Source organism: Dama dama, chromosome 10 (genome assembly GCF_033118175.1).
Source record: "Dama dama isolate Ldn47 chromosome 10, ASM3311817v1, whole genome shotgun sequence".
Classification (NCBI taxonomy): domain Eukaryota; kingdom Metazoa; phylum Chordata; class Mammalia; order Artiodactyla; family Cervidae; genus Dama; species Dama dama.
The window spans coordinates 33,355,697-33,375,830 of NC_083690.1; the positions used below are offsets into that span (position 1 = coordinate 33,355,697).

General features: G+C 44.4%; 1 protein-coding gene across 9 annotated transcripts in view; it reads left to right on the forward strand.

Annotated features, from left to right (window-relative positions):
- Positions 1-20,134, forward strand: part of LOC133063697 (general transcription factor II-I repeat domain-containing protein 2) — a 58,933-nt gene that overhangs the window by 21,232 nt on the left and 17,567 nt on the right. For 5 of the 9 annotated variants that reach the window (XM_061153377.1, XM_061153378.1, XM_061153379.1 and 2 more), the window contains exons 4-13: positions 1,222-1,347; positions 3,475-3,658; positions 4,129-4,157; positions 5,524-5,578; positions 5,898-5,941; positions 10,111-10,188; positions 16,167-16,223; positions 17,686-17,748; positions 19,141-19,218; positions 19,523-19,606. In XM_061153377.1, the coding sequence (XP_061009360.1) occupies positions 1,222-1,347; positions 3,475-3,658; positions 4,129-4,157; positions 5,524-5,578; positions 5,898-5,941; positions 10,111-10,188; positions 16,167-16,223; positions 17,686-17,748; positions 19,141-19,218; positions 19,523-19,606 (798 nt within the window). The remainder of the gene's footprint in view (positions 1-1,221; positions 1,348-3,474; positions 3,659-4,128; positions 4,158-5,523; positions 5,579-5,897; positions 5,942-10,110; positions 10,189-16,166; positions 16,224-17,685; positions 17,749-19,140; positions 19,219-19,522; positions 19,607-20,134) is intronic. The other 4 variants (XM_061153373.1, XM_061153372.1, XM_061153374.1 and 1 more) reach the window with 4 other exon arrangements.

Below are 20,134 nucleotides of genomic sequence, written 5' to 3' on the forward strand. Positions count from 1 at the left end.
TTCGCCTGCAATGCAAGAGACTCGGGTTCGATCCCTAGGCCGGGAAGATCCCCTGAAGGAGGAAATGGCAACCCACTCCAGTATTGTTGCCTGGGAGATCCCGTGGACAGAGGAGCCCGGCAGGGCTACAGTCCGTGGGGTCTCAAAGAGTCAGACACGACTTAGCAACGAAAACAACAAGAATCCGAGGGAGGCTGCTGTGATGATGTTGGGTCTCCCGCCTTGTGACTCATTCTTCTCCAGAACTTCTGCTTCTCTGTCCGACCACAGCGGCAGTCCCGACCTGTGACGTAGATTTCCTCATTTCAGCTAAGACTGATGCTGTTAGTGCCCAGGCACTCAATCATGTCTGACTCTTTGTGACCCCGTGGACTACAGCCCGCCAGGCTCCTCTGTCCATGGGATTCTCCAGGCAAGAATACTGGAGTGGGTTGCCATTTCCTCCTTCAGGGAATCTTCCCGGCCCAGGGATCTTGCGGATCCTGCGGTGGCAGACAGATTCTTTACCCCAGCTGCTTTTTTTTGGTTAAGCTCTATTTCCCCCGGAATCCCACAGGAAGTAAGGAGCTCCCACAGGGGAAAAGCCAGGTCCGTGTGCAGCTCACTCCCTGTGTTCCCACCTTCTTTCAAGGACGTCATTCCTTTCTGGTTTTGCCTGTTTTTGACTGTTCTTCAAAACTTTCATGTAATCGATCTTAGGACTTCCTTGGTGGTCCAATGGTTAAGACTCCATGCTTAACCATGCAGGATGCATGGGTTCAATCCCTGATGGGGGAACAAGGATCCTACGTGCCATGTGTTAGGCCAAAAAATAAAAGTAATTGATCTTAAGATTTTGTTCAGAGCTTATCATTGGGGGGCTGGTCCTAAACCTCTCCAGTTCTGAGGGTCTTCCTGCCTAGTGACTGTCGCTTGCAAACTAGGTAGCAAATAATTTTCTATGATATTTTCCTTTGAACTGCTAAATTCTGTTTCCTCATATGTTGAATTATTGTTTATCCATAGAGTCATTTCAGAGACTATCACCTTGTTATTTTACCCTATTTTTTTAATTAAAAGATCTTGTTTTTTTTTTTTTTTTTTTCCCTCCAGTCCCAAAAGATCTTGTTTTATGTCAATTCCTTTTCCCCTTTTTCCTTTCAGTACTGGAAGCATGGATATTAAGGAAATGTACTGTACAGATGCTTGGCTTCTTACTTTGTACTGATGGCTCATTCATAGGTGTTGCCGAAGGGCCGCAGGAGATGAAACCCCCAGGCCCCGCCAATGCCAGCGCAATGCAGGTTGATTCAGGAGAAACGGAAATCCTCAGAAAAGCTGTCGAAGACTATTTCTGCTTTTGTTACGGTAAAGCTCACCTTAGGCATTCATTCCCTGACTAGTTCACTACAGAAGACGGTGTTGTTGAGTCGCTCAGTCGTGTCCAACTCTTTTGTGACCCCATGGACTGTAGCTGCCCCCAGGCTCCTATGTCCATTAGATTCTCCAGGCAAGAATACTGGAATGGATGGCCATTTCCTTCCCCAGGGGATCTTCCCGACCCAGGAATGGAACCCTCATCTGCTGCATTGGCAGGCGGATTCTTTACCTCTGAGCCACTAGGGAAGCCCACAAAGATGGTATTCAGTTCAGTTCAGTTGCTCAGTTGTGTCCAACTCTTTGTGACCCCATGAACTGCAGCACGCCAGGCCTCCCTGTCCATCACCAACTCCCGGAGTCCATCCAAACCCATGTCCATCGAGTCGGTGATGCCATCCAACCATCTTATCCTCTGTCATCCCCTCCTCCTCCTGCCTTCAATCTTTCCCAGCATCAGGGTCTTTTCATGTGAGTCAGCTCTTCGCATCAGGTGGCCAAAGTATTGGAGTTTCAGCTTTAACATCAGTCCTTCCAATGAATACCCAGGACTGATCTCCTTTAGGATGGACTGGTTGGATCTCCTTGTAGTCCAAGGGACTCTCAAGAGTCTTCTCCAACACCACAGTTCAAAAGCATCAATTCTTTGGTGCTCAGCTTTCTTTATAGTCCAGCTCTCACATTCATACATGACTACTAGAAAAACCATAGCCTTGACTAGATGGACCTTTGTTGGCAAAGATGGTATTAGAGGTCATTTTATCAGCGTGACTATATAAACCATCTCTAACATTAGAGAAATCCACATTTTCTTCAAGCGAACAGCCAGTTAAGTACCAGATCAACATGGTCTCTTCCCATTTGTCAGAACCTCTGTATACATCAGCCTTCAGTCTTTGTGGAGCCCCCTCCCCACAGCCATGTAGTTATGACAGATGTTCATGGTTGGTTCACACACCAGCCTCATCGTCATTGGTCTCCCCACAGGCCTGGACACAGAAATTTTTTTTTAATTTATTTTTTAATTGGAGGAAAATTGCTTTGAAATGTGTTGGTTTCTGCCGTACAACAACGTGAATCAACCATAATTATACATATATCCCCTCCCTCCTGAGCCTCACTTCCCTGAGACGGTGTTTTTTTATTTTTCTTAATACCTACACAATGCTTTAGATAGGGTTGTTCCCAGGTGGTTCAATGGTTAAGAATCTGTGCTTCCACTGCCAGGGGCATGGTACTATGCCAGAAGTAACATCTGGCATGCAACACAGTGCATTTAAAAAAAAACACACACACAAAACAAAAAACCACTTAAAAGCTAGAGAACAAGGGTGTCTGCAGGTGTTACATTTGCGTTAGAAGCCTGTTAGCATCTTCAGGCCTGGCTCCCCTTTCCTATACAGCTGCGCACATCTGTGTGACCTGCAGTGGGTGTTTGTATTTGGGGACCCCAGCTAGGGGGTCTTAGGGTCTCAGGTTATACTTCCCTGTGAGAAATGGGTCTCCAGGACCTTGGGGATGGCCAGCGGTGCAGAGAGACTGTCACAGCCCCAGGTGGTGACATGAGGCCTCAGCTCTCTCCAGGCAAGGCCTGGTCTGTGCCGGGTGACAGAGGGAGTAAGCTTTGGGCCGGGCCCTCTTCCTCAGCGGGCAGCATCGTGGGTAACCACACAGGGTGTTCCCTGCAGCCCTGGGGGCACCAGGGCGAGTACCCTGCATTGTGCAACCGCCAAGAGAAGAGACAGAAAGACCTATTATTGTCTTTTCTTTCAGAAATGGATCATTTTTAGTTTACTTATTGAAATATAAGTAAATATAAGTTGACTTACCTTATATTAGTTTCCAGTGTGCAACATACTGATTCCATGTTTTTATAGATTATGCAATCTGTTATTTTCCCTTCTGTGAAGATTTAAAGGAAAACAGATTCTATGTATTCTCTTTTGGCCCTTTGATTAGAAATGTTACAAACTTGAGATATAGCAGCACGGGACACTTTAGGATTTTAATAAACTTTGGAGCCAGATGTCACCACCTGGGTTTATGACACTAACTGAAATTGACGGTCAGGGTTTTTTACGCTCCTGTTGTTTAAAGATATCCTGCTGGTGCTTCCAGGCAAAGCCTTGGGGACAACAGCCATGGTACCTGTTCCCTACGAGAAGATGCTGACGGACCAGGAGGCGATAGTGGTTCAGGGGCTCCCAGAAGGGGTCCCCTTCCAACACCCTGAGAACTATGACCTTGCAACGCTGAAGTGGATTTTGGAGAACAAAGCGGGGATTTCATTCCTCATCAGCAGGTGACAGGCTCTCCCCCTTTTCTCACAGCTGGTTCATCTGAAGATAAACTTTGACAGCTTAATTTCAGTTGGTTAAATCTGTCCCGTTACATTTATTTATTGGGATTGCTGTATTTGTGTAAATAATTTTATTTTTCTACTTTTGACTGTGCTGGGGCTCCATTGCTGCATGGGCTTTGCTCTAGTTGTGGCAAGCGGGGGCTCCTTTCTAGCCGTGATACGCAGGCTTCTCATTTCAGTGGCTCCTCTTGTTGCCGAACACCACCTCTAGGGCGCGCGGGCTCGGTAGTGTGGGATCTTCCCAGACCAGGGATCAAACCCACGTCTCCTGCATTGGCAGGCAGATTTTTTTTTACCACTAAGCCACCAAGGAAGCCCGTCCCCTTACGTTTAGAAGTTGGTTCTTCAGATGTTTACTCTGTGTGGGTGGTGTGTTCATGTCAGTGTTAACATATGGGGTTTTTTTGCAGACCTTTCCCGGGTCCAGCGAATCAGCCAGGTAAGTGACAGCTTCTCCTCCTTGGTGACTGCCCACTTTGCTTTTCTTAGTTAAAGTGCAAGTTTGGCACATTCTCACACTTGTTTAGGCTGTGCCTTTCCCACATTGAGGAAGCCCCCTCTGATCCCGGGACCTGGGGTGATGTTTGCAGGGACAACAGCTCAGGGAAACACACACACCCAGCCCAGGAGCACACCACCCTCCTCCAGCTTGCGTGCCAGTGGACTTCTGCATCCAGCCTTCACAGGGCAGGAGACCTCCCTTGTCCACATGCATAGGAATGTGAGGATGCTGGTCTTTGCACACCAGCCACGGGCCAGGCGTTGTGGGCTTCAGGAGTAGGTCTGGGCTGTGTGGCCATTCCTGTGTTTCTGAGATGTCTGCAAGAAGGAATGAGGCTGTTCAGAGAACAAGGGGTGGTGACCCTGAGAGCCCTCGGGAAAGGGTTAGAATTGTGTGGTCAGAAGAGCTTTCCTGGAGAAGCTGGCACCCAAGATAAGCAGGGTCTTAACGGCTTGGTTCCCCCAGGAAGCCCATTCCATGTGGTCAGGCAGAAAGCTATGTGCAGGGTGTTGGAAACTACATTTGGGAACCCAGGACGACTCATACTCTCCTCATAATGATGAAGGGACCAAAAAAAGAAGCAACCCTCCAGGAGCATTTAGAGATCCATCTACGCCCACTTCTTGTTTTCTCAGATCATTATTCTGGATGTAGTTGGAAACCTTGGGTCGTGAAAGGTTCATGAAAGACCAGATCTAAAGAGAGTGTCATGCTGAGCCTACATACGTGCAGAAACCAAGTGGCTGGGGTGGGCGGGGGTCTCACTGTCCATACCTCGGGGTACAGAGGGTGATGAGACACCCCTGTGCATGGACTGCTCACAAAGCAAGTATTTCTGGAGCAGTTGTGACTTCCTGGGGGCCCAGCTCACCTTGAAGGAGGGACTGGAGGGTGAGGGGTGGCTGGTGACCACTGTCCCAGGCAGCTTGTATTGTCCTTACAGAATAATGAAGATAACTGCTGACACATTCTGTGATGGACACTGTTCTAAGCACGTTGCATGGATAAATGAATCCGTACTCAACCACCATCCTCAGATGAGGACACTGAGGCCCAGGGAGGCTTAGTAACCTGCTGGAGGCCACTCTGGCCCCAGGCTGCTGCTCAGCACCCATTTTGCCCACACAGGTGGCCCAGTCCTTGGGGGCTGCTTTGAGCTGGCCCCTCTGCTGCCCTTCTCTGATGACCTGGAACCTGGAATTCTGTCCTCTCTGTATTTCCCTTCCCTTTATGTGCCTTTGAATGTTGTCATGTTTCAAGATGCATGAAACTAGCTAGCGTGTGTCTTCTTACTCCTGCGCAGGTGGTCCTGGGGTGGTAACCGACACCGACAGGTCAGCGACATCACCAAGTGAAAGGTAAGGGACAAAAAGAAAATTAATGCCACATCTAAACCCAGTGTATTAGTTTTTAGAGTATGGAATGGCTTATTTTGTTACATGTTCCTTATTCAAAGGGGTGTTTGGGATTATGAAACTATATTCTGTTGACACCTTTAACTTTCTTCGTGGTGTCATTTAACTTTACGAAATTACAGTCGAGGTAGCTGTGTGTTCAGCTTGAGGAGGTGAGGGGAATCATGACATCACGGAGATCTGGGGAGTGGGTTCAGTGTCCAGATGCCTGTGGGCAGTTCTTTCCCTGCCCATCTTGACCAGCGTGCCCTTCTCCTTTTAGCTGCGCCCCCATCCGTGTGAAGACCGAACCCATGGAAGATTCTGGTATGTACACTGATGCTTGTAGAATGAGGTATTCAGCAGGTTATTATTTGACTCCTTTTAATACCCACTCCAGTATTCTGGCCTGGAGAATTCCATGGACAGAGGAGCCTGGCGGGCTACAGTCCATGGAGTCTCAAAGAGTTGGACACGACTGAGCAACTTTCACTTTCACTTCACATTTTATGTGAAAATGGTACTTTCAGTAAAGCAGGACTAGAGGGGAACTTCCTCAACTTGATAAAAAAAAAACTTCAAAAAACCTATAGCTGACATCATATTTAATGGTGAGAAACTATAATTTTTCCCACTAAGATCAGGAAGGATGTCCCCTCTCATTACTCCCTTTCAGTGTCATACGGAAAGTCCTAGTTAATGCACTAAGACAAGAAAAGGAAATATACAGTATATGATTGAAAATAATGAATAAAATTGTCTTTAATTTTCAGATGATCTATTGGTCCATGTAGAAAATCCAGTTAACCTCAACTGTGGCCATATTTGCAGAATCATATTTTACTCAAATATCTAGAAAAAAGTCTTCTAGTTCAATAAATACTGGGTACTAAAATGTTATTGGGCTTCTCTGGTGGTTCAGACAGTAAAGAATTAGCCTGCAATGCGGGAGACCTGGGTTTGATCCCTGGGTTAGGAAGATCCCCTGGAAAAGAAAACGGCTACCCACTCCAGTGTTCTGACCTGGGGAATTCCATGGACAGACGATCCTGGCAGGCTACAGTCCATGGGGTCACTAAGTAGATATATTTGTAGGTAAAGTATTATTTTAATCATATGGAAATTAGAACTTGATTGTTAAATAAGTAAAAAAGTCTTAAACATACATTTGGAATTATGAATTTGATTTATGAATAAAGTATGAATAAACAACTTGTTTTATTGCTTTCTTACACTCTGTAATTTCTAAATGTTCTACAATAGACATGCATTACTATGATAATCTATATTGGCAGAAAAGAAATCCCTCTTTGATGGATGAGAGCAGTTAACCCCCATCCCTGCCTCTCCCACTTCTCAAAAAAGAAAAGAAAAAAGAAAAATGGCATTAGGGGAAAATGTTAGAGGTTAAAAATAGAAAAAAATTTAAAAGTCAAATGTTTAATCAAGGGGTGGGAAAATAATGAAAGCATTAGAAGTTAAAAGCTTAGGCAACCTAAAATAAACAAGTACATAAAACTAAAGCTCAAACCTCGCAAAGATAAAGATGAAAGCAAACTGGCTATAAGGGGGGAAAGGGCTTCCCTGGTGGCCCAGCAGTAAAGGATCTGCCTGCAATGCAGGAGACAAGAATTTGATCCCTGGGTCAGTCGGGAAGATCCCCTAGAGAAGAAAATGGCAACCCATTCCAGTATTCTTGCCTAGAGAATCCCATGGACAGAGGAGCCTGGAGGCACACAGTCCCTGGGGAAGAAAGAATTGGACGTGACTTAGTAACTAAACCACCTACTACCATAAGGGGGTAAAACTAGAATATAATAATGTTTAGAAAAGCAATCTAAAAATAAGAAACAGTTCCAAACTTCCAAAAGTTAAAATGAAGTATGAGAGAATCTAAAAGAAAAAATATTCAATATTAAGAAAACATGTAGAGGAAAGGCAAAGAGAGACTTTATCTTCAGTGAAATGGAGGTCAGAGCACCCACGTTTCTGAAGGTGTCAGGGTATGGTTTATGCCGGGCTGCCTCCCCCTGTCCCTCGGGGAAGGAGAGCCTGACCCCTCCCTTGTCATACACCAGGGTCACTCCCGTCTACATGTAAATGTGTGCTCGGTGGAAGCTCCACCTTAAACATCAGGGTCTGAAAAATAAGAGTGCTTGTCCATTGTAGTTATCCTAGGTAAAACCAACACAAGTCAGTGAGGAGCCGAGGATTTCAGCTAGCAGAATTCAGCTGTGTAGTTTTCATCCCCCTTATACGTGATGCCCCTTTAATCTTAGGGATGTGTGTGTTCTCAGTTATGTCTGGCTGTGTGACCCTATGGACTGTAGCCCACCAGGCTCCTCTGTCCATGGGCTTTCCCGGGCAAGAATACTGGAGTGGGTTGCCATGTCCTCCTCCAGGGGATCTTCCTGATCCAGGGATCAAGCCCTCATCTCCTGTATCTCTTGCACTGTAGGCGGATTCTGTACCGCTGAGCCACCAGAGAAGCCCCTTTAATCTTGGCCATGATGCATTTCCATGATTCAGGGATGCATTTCAGATACATTCTGCCTGTGTCCCTATTGGTCATGGAGAATTTAAAACCTCCAAGCCACAGTCTCCTGTTAGAAACTGGGAAAACAGATGAGATGAGAGTGAGCAGTTGTTAGCCCTCCCTGAGCGGGGGCCCTTTCATGAAACCATGGTCCCTGCTGCCTCCCTCTCCTTCCTCACCAGCTGTAGGGTGGATGAGCCATTCCCACTGGCCTTAAAATAGGCCTCTTTTGTTGAGGTCTCTCTTCTTTGGAGATGTGGTTCCCTTTAAGATAAAATGTGTTCCCTAATAATGTGACCTTCTGCTGTGAATTTCATGGTACGAATCGCTTCCAGCTGCCTCCAGGCTTCTGAGAGCTGACCATCCCTCGGCCTTCCTTCCCACGATGTCTGTGTAGCACCTGACACGCTGAACAGCTGTTTGTACGGGTTTTGCCTTTTGAATTTCCCCACCCCCCAGTCATGTGTTGAGGAAAAGCTGAAGCCAGTCTGTTTTCATTACCATTTCAAACACATTCTGCATTCCGCAGCATCAAATCTGCTTTCAGTTGCCTGCACTGAACAGGAATTTTTCTTTGACAGCCCAGCCGTCACATATTTCAGATGTCTGTTAGTAGAGTCATTAGTGCCTAATCAACTTGGAAGTTGTACCTAAAAGTTTGACTCTAAGTTACAAAAGCTATACACGTTTCAAACAAAATTCAGGCTAGTGATATGTGAAAAGTGAAAGTCAATCGCGTCCGACTCTTTGCGACCCCATGGACTATACAGTCCTTGGAATTCTCCAGGCCAGAATACTAGAGTGGGTAGCCTTTCCCTTCTCCAGGGGATCTTCCCAATCCAGGGATCGAACCCAGGTCTCCCATGTTGCAGGTAGATTCTTTACCAGCTGAGCCACCAGGAAAGCCCTTTTGATAATCACATTCTTTAATACCCCATCTCACTATCCCTATGCTAACAGCGCTGTTAATTTCAGAAGACCCCCCAGCCCCACCCTGGAACTTGTTAATTAATGCCAAACAGTGAAATCCCAAGCTATGTCACAATTACTGTTTTTGCGTCTGTTAACTTTCACAGTTAGATTATATGTACTTCTGTATGAGTTATCTATTGCAGTATAAAAGACCACCTGCACCCCAGAACTGAGTGACTTCAAACCGTGACTCAGTCTTTCTCACACATGTGTGTGTGTGATGTGTGTGTGTGATGTGTCCACATGTGTGTGTGGACCAGGCCGTCCTCTGGGCTGGGGTGGCTGTCCTCCTGGGTCTCTCTCCTCTGGGCCCCACATCCTCCAGGCTCATTCACCCGGCAGCTCTGCTCGAGAACCAGCAGAAGCGGAGGCACAGGCACTTTTCAAGCCTCTGTCTACCTCCCATTGGCCGAAGCAAGTCACATGGCCGGGCCTGGCTTTACAAGGTGGAGTAGTTTTCCACTTGGAGAAATCAGGAGTGGGAAAGTTATGTTGCCAACAGGCATGTATACTGGGACGGGAGACATCTGTGGCTAATTTTTGCCCTCTCCCACACCTTTCCCTGATAAAGCCTTTTGGTTTTACTAATGTAGTTTCCCCAGGTTTTGAAATTCATCCTGTTGTAGTAAGTAAATTAAGATAATCTGTGCCAATTCAGGCCCCATTTCAGAAGAATATTTACAAGTTTCATGTAACTACATGTACATATTCAGCCATCTTGAAAGGGAAAATCTCCCCAGACTGGGAACTAGACCCCTTTCTCCTTCTCTTCTCCACCCCCCATCTTTCCCTCCATCTTTCATTCCTTTTATGTTGTGTTATCTTTTTACGTGGATTAACCCATTCATTCATAGTGCATGAGCTACAAGTTCTCTTGCTGACTGCAGTGTTACTGTGTTAATCCAAACAACCTGGAAGGTGTATGAGCCGGTCACATCTCTGTTGGTGAGTTTAACGCATCATTTTATAATTTCCATTGCGTTCCAAGGTATTTCACTGGAAGCAGCAGTTGTGTCAGTCAAGAAAGAATCAGAAGATCCTAATTACTATGAATATGGTACGCAAGGTAATACCATTTTATAATAACTTTCTTCTCTAACAGTTATCTGTGATGGAAGCTTTTAATTAGTGCTCATCTGAACAAGCAAAGAGTCATAAAGATCCATGTATATTTACATAGAATCTTGCACAGTGCCATTAAGGTGAACAATTTCACAGTCATAAAATAGATTGCATTAATATGTAGCCTGAATCCATATGATTCTGGGCATACGTGACTGTAGAGGTATTTCAGGCTGCGTTTTACTTGAGTTTGTCTATTAAATATTGTTTTGTGTGTTCTAAAATATTCCCCTCTTAATCCTCTTCTGTCCAGTCCGAGTTGCTGAGAAGATATTGAGATAAAAGAGATGGAGACAGAGTTAAGAAACTCAAGTACCTTTTTTTACTAGAAAGGCAGCATATGACTTCACTGCCAGCATATAAGTTCAACAGGAAGAAGATGGTCGTTACCAAATACATAAACGTCCCAAAGGTGGCGCAGGTGGGGTGTCTATGTGGTTGGGTGGCTCGGTTCTCTACCCGAAGACCAGAATCCTGCCGGATCCCAGCTGACGATGGTTGATGATCGGCTGGGGTCATCATGGATACCGTCTTGTTGCTATGACTACTGCACGGTGTTCAGATCCTTTCTCCATCTTCCACCTCCACTGTGAGTGGGTGCAGAGTGTGGGACAATTTTCAGTTACATCCTCAAACATTATCAGATTGAAAATGTTTCCTTACAAAATCTTAAACTTTGGAATTCCCCTGCAGCATTACTTAGCTCTGTAAGTTTTACTAAAAACACCTCTTCCAAAAGATCTAAAAGGCAGAGACCAACGGAAGTTCAGTTGTAGTTGCTCGGTCGTGGGCCAACCCCACCTACCCCCTCGGCCCCGTCCTGCCCTGTGCCCCGTAACCAGTCTCCGTACATCTGGGCAGAGGGGCAGAGGATCTCTTTTTCAGCCCATCCCAGACGCCCTGCCCCACCCCAGTCGTGTATTCTTTGAAAACTGGGATCTGTCCACGTCTCTCCCCCATTCATGTTGTCTGCGGCTCCTTATCACCTGTAAAGTCCCAGTTTCCTTCCATGTTCCTATTGTTCCTTTTCTTTTTTGGCTGCCCCATGAGGCCTGCAGGATCTTAGTTCCCTGAGACGGAGCGAATGAAGTAGCTCAGTTTTGTCCGACTCTTTGCAACCCCATGAACTGTAGCCTGCCAGGCTTCTCCATCCATGGGATTTTCCAAGCAAGACTACTGGAGTGGATTGCTATTTCCTTCTCCAGGGGATCTTCCCAAACCAGGGATCCAACCTGGGTCTCCTGCACTGCTGGAAGACTCTACTTGAGCCACCGGGGAAGCCCTAGAAGTGAAAATTGCTCAGACACCATGGACTACATAGTCCATGGAATTCTCCAGGCCAGAATACTGGAGTGGGTAGCCATTCCCTTCTCCAGGGGATCTTCCTAACCCAGGGATCGAACCCAGGTCTCACATATTGTGGGCAGATTCTTTACTAGCTGAGCCACAAGGGAAGCCCAAGAATACTGGAGTGGGTAGCCTATCTCTTCTCCAGCGGATCTTCCCGACTCAGGAATCATACCAGGGTCTCTTGCATTGCAGGCAGATTCTTTACCAACTGAGCAGACCAGGGATCAAACCTTTGCCCCAGGCAGTGGAAGCTCAGAGTCTTAACCACTTGACCACCAGGAAAGTCCCCCTACTGCTGTTTCTGGTGTCCCCTCCTATGTCATCTGCCTCCCCCACCATCACCCTCCCTCCATTCTTCAGACACGCTGCTCTGAATATGGTTCCTTGAACAAGCCCTGAATCCCCTTCCACGGGGCTTTTATATAAGCTGATCCCTCGCTGTGGCTCCCCATCCTATCCTGCAGACTTCTGAGGAGCGTCCCCCTTCTTTCTGGGCACAGTCAGAACCTCAACTCCTGCAGGGAACTTCCAGCATTTAGTGTGACCTGCTGTGTATGTGCCATCTTAGTGCCCTGACCAGTGATTGAAGCCACTCCCCGCCACCTCCCCGCATTGGAAGGGTGGAGTCTTAACCACTGGACCGCCAGGGAAGTCCTGTATTTATACTTTTGCCGAGGACTCCCTCAGCTAGTGGCAAGAAACACAGCATCTTAGCCCCCCTCCTGGAGTCCCAAGCCCAAGACTTTCTACATCCTGGACACTCAGATGTGCTTGCTGAATTCAGGGTGAAGAATCAGTGTAACATTTGTTTCTAAATGCCTGTTGTTCGAAACAACAGGCATTTAGAAACAAATTATTGACTCCCAAGAATATATTTTTATACTTAAGTGATCAAATTGTGTACAATTAGCGATAAGATACTTAACAGATTCTGCTCTGAAAAGCAACAGTGAAATAAATTAGTTGCACCTGCAATCACTCTATTTTAACTTTTCAGAAGTACATTATTTGAAGAGAAATATTCACTTTAAACGTGTGACTTTATAGTCTTTCTCCTGCTTGGCTTGGAAATGACAGAGCCATTCAAGACATCTTTGTAGAACAGCTTCCTTCTTGATGCCGAAAAAGTTCCAGATTGCCTGACATCATGGACAATATTCCATAGCACTGAATGCTTTTATAACCACTTAGGTTACGTACATGAAGTGTTGGTATCTTTCTGTCTCCTTTAAGTAAGGGAGATAGTTTTAAATCCAAAAAGACAATCAATGTGACCTGCTCAGAATGGCGGCGGGCCCCTAGGAAGCCCCCAGTGAAGTCAGCCATGACCCCACAAGTGCTCAGAAGCTACCCCCACACACACCAGGTCCTCACAATCCGTCTGCAACACAGATCTCTCAGAAGACCCCCTACACAGCGTCTACACAGGTACATGTAGTATCTTGGCCTCCACGAAGCCCTTGGAAGTCCCACAGGTCTTTTACATGTGCGGGGACCCCGTCTCTTCCCTGGAAATGAACGCCCTGTACAGGCTTTGCTGAGCTGTACTGCACCCAGGCTTCCTTGATGGATGTCAGCATCAATACCGTTCTGTTTTCTTCCCGGCTGATGCTGTGTGATGTGGGGGGAAAGGCTTCCAGGATGGGGGAACAAGGATACAGAAGCCCAAGGTCAAGCAATTAATATAGTCTTTACCGAAATACATCACTCCAGCACTGACCCTTCTGCCTTCCTTTTCCACATTGAAATACCCCACACATTGATTACACAGAGCCCAGCTGGGTATGCAGGATAATCTTTTCTGAAGATTAACCATAAGGACACCTAATCCCATCTGCATCCTATCTGCCCCTTGCCATGTAACATCATATATTCACAGGTTTTGGATATCTTTTTCATTGCCGGGGCAGCGGGGGGAGGGCATCTGCCTATCACAAATAGTAAGCAATTGTACGCCAACAAATTGAGTCACCTAAATGAAATGGACAAACCACTGAAACTAAGGATAAAACACAAATTTTGAATCGTCACACAACAAGAATTTTGAATAGTCATTGAAAAGCTTCCTACAAACAAAAGCCCAGGATCAGTGACTCCACTGGTGAATTCTACCAAGTGTTTAAAGAGTGAACACCAGAACTTCAAAAACTCTTACAGAAAACGGAGGAGGGAATACTTCTCGACACATTCTGTTAGGCCAGTATCACCCTGATACCAAAACCAGACAAAACACCACCAGAAAACTACAGAACCGTATCGCTTATTAACAGATAAACAAAAATCCTCAGTAAAACAGTCATAAGTTTATCCTTCATACCTGTTGGGTATGTACCGCCGCCCCAGGCCTGCAAACCTTGAGAACAAAGAAAAAGCCCCGCAACAAAGACATCAGTGGCTTATTGGACAGGGGACCTTGCACATCTGAAGCAAAGTCCTGGAGCAACACGTACTTTGTGCAGCAAACTGCAGACAAGAAGTGACAGCAACTTGGCTAACTCGGAGGAGGCTTCCATTTATAGGGAGGACCTGACGTCAGATGGGCTCATCAGTTACTGGGGAAACCAGCAGTGGGGGTAGGGGGCAAGCGAGGTAGGTAGGTACTAATTAAGCCATAATTAAGAGGATGGAGGTAGTCATGTGTATGAAGCAGGGTCTAGTTGAGCGGGGAGATACACTAAGAGCAAGAGAACAGCCATCTTGAATGGCCTGACCACACAGTGACCATATAGTGATTGCTCCTAGGAAGGCAAGATTAGCTCAACCTGTGGAAATCAATCAACAGAATAGCAACATAATGAATAAAGGACAAAACCCACACGATTGTCCCCACAGATGTAGGGAAAAGGCGTTTGGCAAAATCTAATACCTTTCATGATTTTTAAAAAACGCTCAAGAAACTAGGAACCGAAGGGAACTTTTTCAACATAATTAAGAACTTACATAACTATTATAGTTATATAAGAACTTACATAACTTTATATAACTATTTTAAAACTTATATAGATCATGTCATACTTAAAGACTGAAGACTATCCCCCTAAGACCAGGAACAAGACAAGTATGTCTGGGACTTCTTTGGTGGTCCAGTGGTTAAGAATACGTCAGCCAATGCAGGGGACGTGGGTTCGATATCTGATTCAGAAAGGGCCCACATGCTGCGGGGCAACTAAGCTCGTGCACCACAATTACTGAAGCCCCTGTGCCTAGACCCTGTGTTCCACAACAAGAGAAACCACCGCAGTGAAAAGCCCGCGCCCCGCAAGGAAGAGTAGTCCCCCCTGTCTGCAGCTAGAGAAAGTCTGCACACAGCAACAAAGGCCCAGCACAGTGAAAAATGATGATTAATTTTTTTAAAAAAGACAAGTATGTCTGTTCTTGCCACTTCTTTTCAACAGTGTATTGGAGGTCCTAGGCAGAGCAATTAGGCAAGATTAAAAAAGAAATCCAGATGTGTGTCTCCATCTGGAGCCAGAGATCGGGAAAGACAAAGATCACAAACGGTAAATTATTAGCATTTTGCTATCTGAGTAAAGGGTAGACGGATCTTTTTTGTACTATTTTATTTTTGCAACTTTCCCATAAGTTTAAAACTACTTCCAGTATAAAGTATGTGTTTTTTTTTCCAAGACATGTAAGAGAATTGAGGAAACTTGAACAATGATTAGATATGAGATGATGATAAAAAAATAATTCTTCATTGTGTGGGTCATCACGATATGGTGACGCTAACAGAAGAGAGATGTACTTCCTTCAACGCAGGTATTTGCAGACTGAATTCCGAGATTTACCGTAAACTACCAATGGGTGTAGTTACTTTTCTTTGCCGACAAAGTTCGTATACTCAAAGGTATGGTTTTTCCAGCAGTCTTGAGAGTTGGACCCTAAAGAAGACTGAGCTTCAAACAATTGATGCTTTCAAACTGTGGTGTTGGAGAAGACTCTTGAGAGTCCCTTGGACTGCAAGGAGATCCAACCAGTCAATCCTAAAGGCAACCAACCCTGAATATTCATGGAAGGACTGATGCTGAAGCTGAAGCTCCAATATTTTGGCCACCTGATGCAAAGAGCCGACACATTGGAAAAGACCCTGATGCTAGGAAAGACTGATGGCAGAAGGGGACGACAGAGGACCAGATGGTTGGATGGCATCACCAACTCCATGGACATGAGTTAGAGCAAACTCAGGGAGACAGTGAAAGACAGGGAAACCTGGTGTGCTGCAGTCCATGGGGTTGCAAAGAATCTGACACAACAACCACCACTGGGGCGGGGCGGGGGTTGGGGCACAGATAGAATGACCTGAGTCGATGACTTGATACTGGAGGATGGACAAATGGCCTCATTTTGCCTTCTCTCTGCTTTTCAACGTTTTAAGTTTTTCCAAAGCTTAGGTTAAGAAAAAAAAAAAAGCATAAAGAAAGGATCATTTATATGAATTTGATTTCCAGGAGTCTATAAATATTTCGTGGGTATTCCTGTGTGGGTCTTGAATTCTTTGCCTTAGTTTCAAATGATGTCTTTTTAAAAATATGTATTTCTGCCTTTTTAATATATTGTTTACTTTCCTTTCAGAGAGCCGTCGTCCTTCTGCAGGCACTGAAGTAATAGAAATGGAATTACCAATGGAAGGTTAGAAAATTGAGGCATTCTCTCTCTCTTTTTTTTTTTTTCTCTCTTTTTTAAGTTTACAGTATTTTGCAGAGAATAAACTTTTTTTAAAAAGACTTTTTTTTTATATGAACCATTCTTTAAAAGTCTTTATTGAATTTGTTACAATACTGCTTCTGTTTTATGTTTTGGTTTCTTGGCCCCGAGGCATGTGGGATCTCAGCTCCCCGACCAGAGATCAAACCCGAGCCCCCTGCCCTGGAAGGTGAAGTCTTAACCACTGGACTGCCAGGAGAGCCCCTTGTTTGATTTTTAAAAGCTTTCTATTTCATGCCAGTCCTTTAATTCTTTATTTATCGACCGAACCACATGGCCTACCAGATTCCAGTTCCCTAGCCAGGGATTAAAACCCACGCCATGGTAGTGAAAGCCCGGAATCCTAACCACAAGGCCACCAGAAAACTCCCTGAAACCTTTTTATTTTAAAATAGTTATAGTTTGATCCCTGGGTCAAGAAGATCCCCTGGAGAAGGAAATGGTAACCCACTCCAGTATTCTTGCCTGGCAAATCCCATGGACAGAGAAGCCTGGTGGGCTACAATCCATGGGGTCAAAAAGAGTCAGACACAGCTTAGCCACTGAACAACAATAGATTCACAAGAAGCTGCAAGAATAGTACAAGCAATCCAATGTGCCTTCACCCATTTTTCCCTAAAGGTTACATCTTATATAATGATAGTACAAAATCAAAACAATCTTGTGTTCTAGTCTTTCTTCTTTTACTAACAATTAATGTTACAACTGACAGATCATTTTAAAATGAGCCAGTTAGGTGGGATAACCTAGCCAGGCTTTTGTCTGTATGTGGAACTTGTATGTTGTTGCTGTGGTTCGGTTGCTCTGTTGTGTCCAATTCTTTGCAACCCCATGAACTGCATGCAGCACACCAGGCTTCCCTGTCCTTCACCATCTCCTGGAGCTTGCTCAGACTCATTTCCATTGAGTCTGTGATGCCAGCTTGATGTACGTGTCATAATTCTTATCCAGCAGAAAACTCAGTTATGAGTCCAAGTAATGATAGACCTTGAATCACCTGGGGGCTGCTGGCTGGATAAGAGAGGAGCAAATAGCTTTTTAAAAATCTCAATAATTCCCAACAACAACCAGAAAACACTGTTGCCACATGAATTCCATTAGCTCAAAGAGAAGAATATTCTGTGTCCCTTACTGTGGGTAACTTCGTATCATTTGCTCCCTGAAAGTTTCTTATCTCCTCTTATCCCTTCTAAGTTAAGGTCATCTTTTATTACTCTATTATCCCTTTTAAAATTAAAAGTACCTTTGTGTTTATACCTCTGTTTATTAAATATGAAATGCATTTAAAATGCCAGGATAAGCGACTTTTAGGGTAGAGGAGCAGTAAAATATTGGAACATGAGAATACGTAACAGTGAATGTCATTTTAGAAAAATTTTTTTTCAAGATTCTACTCAACTTGTCCCTTCAGAAATGAGTGAGGACCCTGAAGCTGAGGTGAAAATTGAAGGTTGGTTGCCAAAAACCTTGCTGAATTCACACTGCTAAGTATAGTTTTTCATTTTTCCTTAAAGGATTGCTCCGGGGGAAAGAGTGAAATCGATGTGTGTGTGTGTGTGTGTGTGTGTGTGTGTGTGTGTATGACCAGGGGAGGGAGGAGCACTGTGGTGTGGCTTCTTGTGTCCTTTTGGGGTCTGCTCTCAGATGTAGAATCTCAGATATCCAAATAGTTGATTGTTCTCAGAACACAGGGACTGAGCCCTGAGTCCCTCAGAAAGGACTCGAAAGGCTCATTTCATTTCTCACATAGAACTTAAGTGAGCGTCGTGTCTGTCATTTGACCAGACCGTGATACCGTCAACTGCGCTTTTACTATTCAACCCCATCTGAGCCTTTCCTTGACTGTCCTGTTACATCATTTCTCATAGGACGTCTGCTGCTTAAGTGCTCTCTTGTACGCACTCATATGTCTTACTTTCTTCACCCTTCCTTAAATTGAGAATTAACAATAAAGGAATTTTTTTTTCTTTTCCTTTGGCCAAGTGGCATGCAGGATCTTAATTCCTCAACCAGGGAATGAACCTGTGCCCCCTGCATTGGGAGCTTGGGGTCTTAACCACTGGACCACTAGGGAAGTCCCAGGAAATAAATATATATATATATATATATATATATATATTTTTTTTTTTTTAGTTCTGCCACTTTATTGCTACCAACCCATCTCCCTCCACCCTCGTGCACACATGCTCAGTCATGTAATCCCATGGACTTCAGCCCACCAGACTCCTCTGTCCATGGACTTTTCCAGGCAAGAATACTGGAGTGGGTTGCCATTTCCTTCTCCAAAGTCCCAGGAAATATATTTTTGTCAGTCTTCTTTTTAAATCAATTTAGACTGACTGTGAAGTATCAGGGGCTACAAACTAAGTAAAAGCCATGGAGTCCTTTCCCCTTTGCTGCTGCTGCTAAGTCGCCTCAGTCGTGTCCGACTCTGTGCGACCCCATAGATGGCAGCCCACCAGGCTTCCCCATCCCTGGGATTCTCTAGGCAAGAACACTGGAGTGGGTTGCCATTGCCTTTTCCTTTGACATAGACATTAAACTGCAGAGACTCAAGCATCAATTAATGCCAAGCCAGCTTGTTATTCCATAGCTAAATATTCTCTGGAGTTTTAAAAATTTAGTCTGGCCTTTTTTTTTTTACCACACTGTGATGCTTGTAGAATCTTAGTTCCCCATCCGGCATTGAACCCGGGCCCTCGGCGGTGAAAGCCCCGAGTCACAATCACTACATCACCGGGAATTCCCTACTCGGGCCTTCTGATCAGAATGGCAGTTTGGTAGTTTTATAGCAGAAGTAGTCTAATTTTCTGTAAGTTCTAAATTTCAATTTCTGTTTAAGGAAACACCAGTTCACCCAATATTACGAATTCTGCAGCAGGTGTTGAAGATCTTAACATCGTTCAGGTGACAGTTCCAGGTATAGAATTCTATCTGATTTTGTCATAATCTAGACTGTGTTTTTCATTTTGTTTTATTTTAAACATTTTGTGACATGGGTTAATCTCTTGGAGCTATTTCTTTGCTAAGTTCACCCTGTCAACTAAGGAAAGACATCTCTAATGCCTTAAATTTACAAATTTACAAAATGCTTACTTTTTGCTAAAAGTAAATTGATAAGCCATGTAAAGTACTTTCTCATGAGCTAATGGGGGTTTTCTCCAATGGTCTTTTGGGGTCGGGGGCAAATACATGAATAAACTTTTTTTTTTTAATTTTTTTAGATAATGAGAAGGAAAGATTATCAAGCCTTGAAAAAATAAAACAACTAAGAGAACAAGTCAATGACCTTTTTAGCCGAAAATTTGGTACGTTTTTATATTGTTGCATATTCAGATTTTTGAATATATATTTGAAATATTTCTTTCTAATTGATTGCTTTAAGAAATTGATCTTCCTCTTAAGGAGCTGTGATCAAAATTAGTGTGTATTTTTACATGGAAACACTAATTCCATAATAATAATAATAGCTATGTTTTGGCCAATAGGCACATGAAGAGATGTTCAACATTATTAATTATTAGAGATATGCAACTCAAAGTCACAATGAGGTACCACTTCACACCAGTCAGATTGTCCATCATTTAAAAAATCTGCAAATAATAAATGCTGGGGAGGCTGTGGAGAAAAGAGAACCCTTCTACACTGTTGGTGGAAATAAGTTGGTGCAGCCACTATGGAGGACAGTATAGAGATTCCTTAGAAAACTAAGAATAGAACTACCATATGATCCAGCAATTCCATTTCCTGGCATATATTCAGACAAAACTATAATTCAAAAAGATACGTGCACCCATATGTTCATAGCAGCAGTACTCACAATAGCCAAGACATGG